Genomic DNA, 8,328 nt, shown 5'->3' on the forward strand with positions numbered 1-8,328 from the left:
TATATATGTATGTATGTATGTAAAAGAGATAACAAGAAATTTGTAAAAATAAAAAATAATTCTGAAGACATGGCCACTATTGAGATTTTCTACAGAATCATTTTCATTCAAATACATATGTATAATTTCTAAAGTACTTCATGATTATTGATCTAAGTGTTATACTATTTACTAATGTAAGCAAATAATGCTCTCTATAACTCAAAAAAGGAATAGGCTTAATAATAAAACTCTGTTAAAGTTCCATTAAACAACTTTGTATTTTTAAATCCTTGTAGAGTTTCAGAAATTATAGATGTTGCTTATGAGAGTGCACTTATTTATGATATAAATAAGCATACATAGTCCATGAAGCACAACACGTCTGGAGTGTTAGAAATGTATATGATACGAAATAAAATATATTTAAAGATACATAATGTAATGAAAGCTATATAGCTTAAATAATAATAATCAAAAAAAAAAAAAAATCATTTCATGAACTTCATATTTTTATGCTTAACGAAAGAATCAATAAAGTCAAACTAGGTTCAAGCTTCAAGTATAATTGTTTGGTAAAAACACCAATTTCGCAATACATAAAAAAAATGAGCACCAATGTGTTTGAAATATAATACATCGAATTATGCTCTTTTATACGACACCCTAAATGTATACATCTGGACTTTGTATGCAGAAAGAGAGAGAAGGGGGGAGAGAGAGAGAGAGAGAGAGTTGACTAAAGCCTTGTTTGGAAAATATAAAACCCCAGATTATACCTCACTATCCTACAAGTACAACTTATTTCAAAAGCTGTATACTGATGATATCGAAATTCTGATATTACTATCTTTGTATTATTATTACTATTTGTATAATGGAAATGAATCATAAGAATTAAAATTCCAGAGGATTGTTCGAAGTTAGGAGATGAATTTCTAAAATATTTTGGGTTAATATAAAGTCTAAACTTCAATATGTGTGGTACTGAATTTTTACAATTTTACCAGCTATTACTTGCACCATACTTGTTTAGCTGGAAAATATTAATGTTTTGTCCATTGTAATTGTACGAAGTAATCGTTCTTACATATATACAACCCATGGTCACCCTTAACATAGAAGATTCATGTAAATATTTAATCCGACACAGGGTTTGTCATTTTTCTCTTCACATGTGTCTAAACGTTACAAATCTTCATTTGTCGAGTTCAAGCGCAGCATACTGTTCTTCGTCGACTTCAGTCATCATTAAATTTCCATCTGGCAAAAGCAATACTACTCTTCTAGTTCCACCTAATAATAAAAAAATATATAAAATATATAAACGATAATAAAAAGGATTGTCAAGAAAGAACGAGATATATTTTCTCTATTACCTGGTGTAGGTTCTTCTGCCTGTACAACTTGGGCCACGACTTGTGCTTGTCCGTCACTATCTTCTTGACTTCCGGTAACATCCGTAGCATTTGTATTGTCCATTATGGACATTACCATTGGGTTTTCAGTAGGCTCTGCATCACCTTCTTTTACATAGAACTGTGACGTAAGATTGACTTGATCTGGTATTAATTGTGCGACTGCTTCAGCAACAGCATGGTCCAGTGTTAAAACGGATCCTTCATCTCCTTGCTGTTCGGTGGTGACATATACACATTGTTGTTCACCGTCCGCTCCTCGCGTTACTAATAAGGTTTGACCATCATCTGCTTGTCCAGTGACTTGATATACCACACCATCTTCTCCTGTTATTGTTACTAAATTAGATGTGTCTTCCGTTACTTTTCTGTCTTCTGGCATTTTTTCATCTGGTTTATTTACATCAGTAGATGCAACTGATATAGTTGTAGTTGATGTTACTGTAGCTGTTGTTACACCTTGTGTTGTGTTGGTAGATTCACTTACGGGTGTTTCTGTTAAAGATGTTGATATAGTTGTGGTTGGTGCTGTTACTGTATTTGTTGTTGTATCATCTAAACAAGGAAGATCTGGAGCAGATACTGCTTCGTTTGGTAAATGAATTTGTGCTGGTTCGCTAGTCTGGACAATAGTACCTGTTGTTCCTCCTGGACTCATTTCTACTCTCATAATACCACCACCTTCTGCAAGGGAATCAAGAGAAGGTAACACTAATTCAGCAGTAGTGGTAGTTGCAACGGTATCTGTGCTTTCCGATGAAGTTGTAACGGTTTTAACATTTGGTAAAGTCGTCGAAGGAGTTGGTTCATTTTCAGCTTCGGCAGGCTGTTCAACTGGCTCGCCATCAGGTCCGATTATACGTCCGGTTAACGGACACAGAGTGAATGGTCGCGGTGGGCTATCAGGTTCGGCAGTTGTAATCGTTTCTGCCTCGGGTGGAGGAAGTTCTGGTTCCCCTTCACTACTGCTTTCCTCGGAACCCACTTCGTGAAATTCCATATGAAGTCCATCCCCTTCTGCTAATTTACTTTCTTTAGGTTTGTTACCTGGAGCAATAACTGTTGGTGATTCGACAGCTTTAGCCTTACCACGTCCAGCCGACGCACGGTTGCCAGCTAATATGCCACGTCCACCTGGCTTAATCAAACCTGCTGCCTCCTGTGCTTTTCTCTTTGCCATTAACAACTTTTGTTGTGGCGACAATAAAGACTGTGGTTTACCCAATGATGATTTAGGTGATTGCTTGCTTTGCGCAGGGCTTCCAGATTTTATAACTTGTTTTCCCTGCGAACTAAGTACCGTAAATTTCGGTCTAACAGGAGTCACCGTTGCAGTACTAGGTGAACTAGCTTGAGTATTTACAACCGTTGTACGTTTCTGTAGCACTTGTCGTGTTTGTTGGCCTTGTAGTTGTCTAGGAGCTGGTGCTCTAACAGGAGTACGAATGGGTGATCCAATGCCGAGGACACTAGTTGGGGTAGCTGCACGTAGTGTTGGTCTAGGTAACAGAGGACGACCATCCGCACCACGCGTTACTGCAACAGGACTAGGTCGTATACCTGTACTTATTCTTGGTTGTAACGTTATTGGAGCTGGTACTGCAGTCACCACATGTATTTGTTGTAATTGTGATGGATCTGGTTTTGGCTGTATTTTTATAGGTTCTGATTTTTGTATACCTCCTGTCTTAGATGCAACTGGCTTAGAAACTACTTTCATTTGTGTTACTACTTGACTTCCATCCATTTTGGAAACTACTTTCACGGGAGTAATTGAGTTTGATTGCGTCGCAGAAATAACTTGTTTTCTTACAACATTAGTATTATCTCGATTTTGTACCATTAAAACACCTTGTGTTGTGGGCGAACCCTTGACAGCAAGTTTTCCACTCGGAGATGAATCTAATTTTATAATGCCATCCTTTCGAGACATAACATAAACACCAGATGTTAAATTTGGCATTTGTTTAGGATCAACTTTAACAACGCCTTTAGCATTGGCGACTAATACTGGAGGTTGACTTGACTTTGCACCTTCTGGTGACTGCAGTCCCAATGAAGTTGCAAGATCAGTAGTAGAAACAGTCCTGTTCGAACCATTAGATTGCGCGTTTGCACGGTTAAATGCACGTTGTATTACATCACTACGTCCCATCAGCTTTTCCTCTTCTGATTCTCCGGTCCAATCCTCGTCGCTACCTGTGTCAGCCTTTGCCCTTTTCGCAGCGCTACTGCCAGCTTCTTCGGAGTCACTATCAGAATAATCTATTCTCCTCTTTCCTAATACTGAAATTTGGAAGACATTGTTGCAATATTATTAGAATATGACACTGGGGTATAATGAATGTATACAGAACATACTGTCACTCTCCTCATCTTTCATTGAACCACACCATTGCTTTACTTGGTCCATTGCTTTAGATTTACTTGAACGCATAGGACGTCTACGTATTATAAAGAGAATAAAACAATGTATTGTATAAAATACTTATGTAATATTAATATACATTGATTTACATACCCAGCTTGAACCACGTTGCTCGGACCTGGTTTACTAGCGTCTGCTGATTTTATTACTGCTTTTTGTGCTGCGACTTTTCCTGACAATTTAGTACTTGCTTGTTGTTGTGCCGCTTTCAGTTCCTTTTGTTTCGCCAAATTTCTTTCAAATTCTTCTAATAAGTACTTGCAAGTTGCAACACTTTCTGCAGGTTCCCATGTATTGCTTTCACTACAAATTTATGTATATTTTTTTTTATAAAAAACGTTTATAAAAAACAAAAAAAAAAGAAAAGAAAAGAAACGAAAATAAATACGTCACCAATTTTAATATCAAAAATTGGACAATGAACTCACTGTGAATAACCTTCCCATTTGAGTAAATATTCTGAACATCTCTTCTTTGGATTGAATCGTTTAGCTAAAATTTTCTCCACGATGTATTCTTCAGTACTCGAGTCTCTATCCTCATCTCCTGTTGCTTTTGTAGATTTACCCTAAAAAAAAGAAGAACAATAATAAAAATATGTAATACTTATATGTACCACATCCATATTAAATAATAATAATAATATTACCTTCGGTTTAACAGATGGCTTCAGTTTTGGCTTTTCTTTCTTTTCAACTTCACTATCCATAGATTCTAAACCTTTTTGTGATTTTACTTCGGAAGATTTAGCATCTTTTTTCGTATCAGATGCTTCCTCTGGTTGTCCATTTCTTATAACCTTACGTACTACTAATGGTTTTGTTCCTATATAGACAATAAAATTTTTTTTAGTTTGACATTGTAAAGCAATAATACTTACATAAAAATGATCTTGTAGAACAAATACCTTCCACATTAGAATTTGTTTGTCTTGGAACTTCTTGCATTTTTGCATTACTAATTTTAGTGAATGTTTGAATGGTTTTTCCTGCTGTGATCCATGAATCTCTAATATGTGTATCCATCTTACACCATTTTTGATAAAGTTTCCAAGAATTGGTTGAATCCCTGTCCGAACCTTCTTGTTGAATTTGTGTATCTTTCCATAAAAGAAAGGCCCAAACTTGTGCTTTTTGTTCATTCTGTAGATATTTGAAAGTAATTATTAAATCTTTCATTTTATCTCAAACAATCTATAAGAAAGTTCTGATTATTTTCTGATATACTAACATTAGTATTTTCACGAAAATGTGATATTTGTGAACAAGCTCCTTCCTTAGTACGGTGCTCTTGAAATTCTTCGATAAAATGAAAAACAGAATGGCATTGGCCACAGACCAAAATATCTAAACGTCCCATTTCTTCTTGTGCAGCTAATATAATATAGATTATATTTAAATTCATATTTATGAAGCATTAATATGATAAACAAATATATATATATATATATATAAATATAATTTCAAGTAACTTTATTCTCAATGGATTAATTGATATAAGTACAATATAAAGATATAAATAGATTACCTTTTATACTATTAGGATTAGTATTGATAGCCGACGGGCCATCATCCGCTTCCATCTTGTTCAAAATTACGCTTGGATTTGCGTTGTCAGCAAATACAGTTTGCTACAAATTAAAGAATACTTTGTTTTATTATCTAAGTTAATAATATCAAAAGAAAAAAGATATTATAATAAAGAAAAGCTTATATATGTTCCACAACCATGCGCATACTTGTTTGACAAAACTACATGATCTTACTATATATAAAATGATTAAAAAAATAAAAAAAAAGGAAACTATATATGTAATAAAAATAAATACAAAACATGGATTATAGTTTTAATGAAATATATATAACGATATAGACGAGATATACGAAAAGCTATAAATCGAGCGCGAAAATATAAAAGAGGTTGGAAAATATTTCGAAAGAAATTCTATTCCTTTCACTGACCATTTATACATATATATATGTGTGTATGTGTATGTGTATATATATATATATGTACATCTTTTCTTTCTACGAATAATAATAACCGAATAATTAATAAAATAAAGAAAAAAGAATGACAAAAAAAAAAAGAAAAAAAAAAAACATTCAAAGATTCGCGGGTTACTAAAAATAATTTGTACGAAACGGCGCCGGTGAAGATCGAACTGCGAACATTTTCTTTCAATTCGATAGACCGCCAGAGCCGCTCCTATGTTTTATATGATCGCCCGTTTTATACTCTGATATAAATCCTCCACGTCAGCCAGTCCGATCTGTCGGAGAAGAAGCGCGAGGTAAAATCAAATATACCGTACGCGAATTAGTTTGATTTTAAATGAAACAAATTCCCGCATAAATGATGAAATTTGAAGAGGGACACAAGCACGTATTCATTGTAAACGCGGCCAGTCGCGTGGAGTTACCAACGTACGACTTTCGACGTACATATTCTATCGTCTTTTCTCACTCTCTTTCTTTCTCTCTTTCTCTCTCTCTCTCTCTCTCTCTATCACTCACTACTCACTCACGATCTCTCTCTCTCTCTCTCTCTCTCTCTCTCTTTCTCAATGTAGATATACATATACACACACAGAGACATACACTTTCTCTCTCTTTTTTTCTCTCTCTCTCTCTCTTTTTCCCTCTCTCTCTCTCTCTCTCTCTCACTCTCTCTTTCTTTCTTTCTATCTCTCCCTTCCTCCTTCGTTTTCGCGTTAACGCACGCGGATCACCCGGCTAAAATGGCTTTGGCCTTACGCGAAGCGACTACCGTTAACGCAAATAATTCAAGCGCGTCGTGATATCGCGATTATTTCGGAAAGATGTCATTGCTGCCGCCACACGCGACTCCTTTCCTCTTCTTCTGTCTCTACCACGAGCGAAGAGAGCCGATGCTCGTCAAGATGGCTCTCCTCGCTAATGCTCTTCCCTCCTAGATTCACTTCCTGTTTTTCCAAGAATACTTTCCGAACGCACTTGAGACACCTGAACGATTATTCTTAACGATCATCTCTCGAACCAATGATGACGACTTACGGCCGATAAACCGTAGAAAAATCGGATTTTCACGATCCAGAAAATACCCCTAACCAGCACGAGACGGAATGAAAACAGTGATCGCGTCTTCCGACGGTGGCGCCATGGCGCCCGCTAACCGCCAGGCCAACGACGACAATTATTTTGGCGGGAACCTGATCTTACATTTTCCGACTTTATTATCTTTTCTGTTATCAATATTTATATATTTTTATCAATAAATACAATATTTCTTTTGTATCTTACATTTATGATATGGTATAATGTTAATCACAGTAATTAATAGACTAGAAAAATGATCACACTTCAAAGATTTTTACTGACTTTGAATTTACCGCCTTTTACAATCGGACCTGCTGATATTCCGGATGGAAAGAGATAGAGCTATGTTAATTAATGCCAAGTCGATTCCGATCATATACATATGTAATAGGAATATATTGCCAGTCCCCATAAGTGGTAGGGTTACCAATGAAGTAAGATAGAAAAAGTTACTTTTTCCGTTGTGCGCAAAGTGTTCTGCGCAGGCGGTTAAATATAAAAGTGAATCATACGATCAATTAGATACAAAAGTACAATACACATATAAATAAAACTATAAAATGCACTCATCGAAAAACATTTGTTTAAGATCGACAAAAAATATATTAAATTTCTTATTTAAAACCTTTTAAATTATGTACGATTGTTTTAAAAAAACTAATAATAGTTCACATTTATATGTACTTTACCATAAAAGTGTCTCCACTTTCTTCAGATATCATTTTTTTGTTCTTCAAACGAGATACTACACCTTGCAAAAAGGTAACGCGTATTTTAAGCTTCCTTATTTGATCTTGTAAATTTTTAATACGTTTCGATTTTTGTTGATCAGTTGCTTTTATTAATCTGATGACTCTCTCAGCCCTTCTTGAAGATGCGCAACATCTGCCGTCGTAATTTCAGATATATAACGCGGTTCAAAGAATATTCGTTTTTTTTTGGAAATATTGTAGCTATTATGATTTAGAGCTATGGTAATAAAAATAATGGTTAATTAAAGCAACTAAAAAAAAAAAAAGTATAGTTATTAAACTACTAATTTCAATTCTCAAATAAATTCAATCATTTTATTCGCTGGAATATGGAATTTACCTGTATCATTGGTATCATCATCTTTAGATTTATGTTTTATAAATATGGATTTACAATTTTTATCAGAGACTGAAATAAAAGAAAATTAATGTAAATAAATCAATGAATCACTACTATTTCTAACAAGAATATTTCAAATATTAAATACTTTTAGATTTACCTTCAACTGTATTTTCAGTATCTGACAAAATATTTTTATATCTATCATTACAATCATTTGCGGATGCTTTTGATGACAACTTATCAACTTCTCCTATGACAAGAGGATTTGTTATAAACATGGAAGGGGCTGCTCCAGGTTTAATTACAGATTTACTTCTTCCAAAAGCATTAC

The 8,328-nt window shown here is 34.6% G+C and overlaps 1 protein-coding gene across 7 annotated transcripts; it reads right to left on the bottom strand.

Moving 5' to 3' along the window:
- Positions 1-241: 241 nt before the first annotated feature.
- LOC122637329 (flocculation protein FLO11) lies at positions 242-7,639 on the bottom strand. Of its 7 annotated transcripts, XM_043829386.1 has the most exons (11): positions 7,592-7,639; positions 5,353-5,455; positions 5,056-5,198; positions 4,733-4,967; positions 4,475-4,650; positions 4,254-4,393; positions 3,919-4,128; positions 3,759-3,841; positions 3,495-3,683; positions 1,359-2,933; positions 242-1,275 (listed from the first exon to the last, which is right to left on the bottom strand). In XM_043829386.1, the coding sequence occupies exons 1-11, from the start codon at positions 7,622-7,624 to the stop codon at positions 1,178-1,180; spliced, it is 2,985 nt and encodes a 994-aa protein (XP_043685321.1). In that variant the 5' UTR covers positions 7,625-7,639; the 3' UTR covers positions 242-1,177. The 7 variants fall into 7 exon arrangements, with proteins under 7 accessions (XP_043685321.1, XP_043685315.1, XP_043685318.1 ...); XM_043829380.1 differs by having other exon boundaries at positions 1,359-3,683; XM_043829383.1 differs by lacking the exon at positions 7,592-7,639 and adding an exon at positions 6,861-6,982 and having other exon boundaries at positions 1,359-3,683.
- Positions 7,640-8,328: the final 689 nt, after the last annotated feature.

Source organism: Vespula pensylvanica, chromosome 25 (genome assembly GCF_014466175.1).
Source record: "Vespula pensylvanica isolate Volc-1 chromosome 25, ASM1446617v1, whole genome shotgun sequence".
Classification (NCBI taxonomy): domain Eukaryota; kingdom Metazoa; phylum Arthropoda; class Insecta; order Hymenoptera; family Vespidae; genus Vespula; species Vespula pensylvanica.

Bases quoted from the DNA above. Each gene is read 5' to 3' on its own strand.
- LOC122637329 (XM_043829380.1), bottom strand. From the start codon at position 7,624: ATGATATCTGAAGAAAGTGGAGACACTTTTATG. The intron at 3,842-3,918 runs GTATGTAAATCA...TATAATACGTAG, and splicing joins AGCAACGTGGTTCAAGCTGG to ACGTCCTATGCGTTCAAGTA. The intron at 1,276-1,358 runs GTAATAGAGAAA...TTTTATTATTAG, and splicing joins GGCAGAAGAACCTACACCAG to GTGGAACTAGAAGAGTAGTA.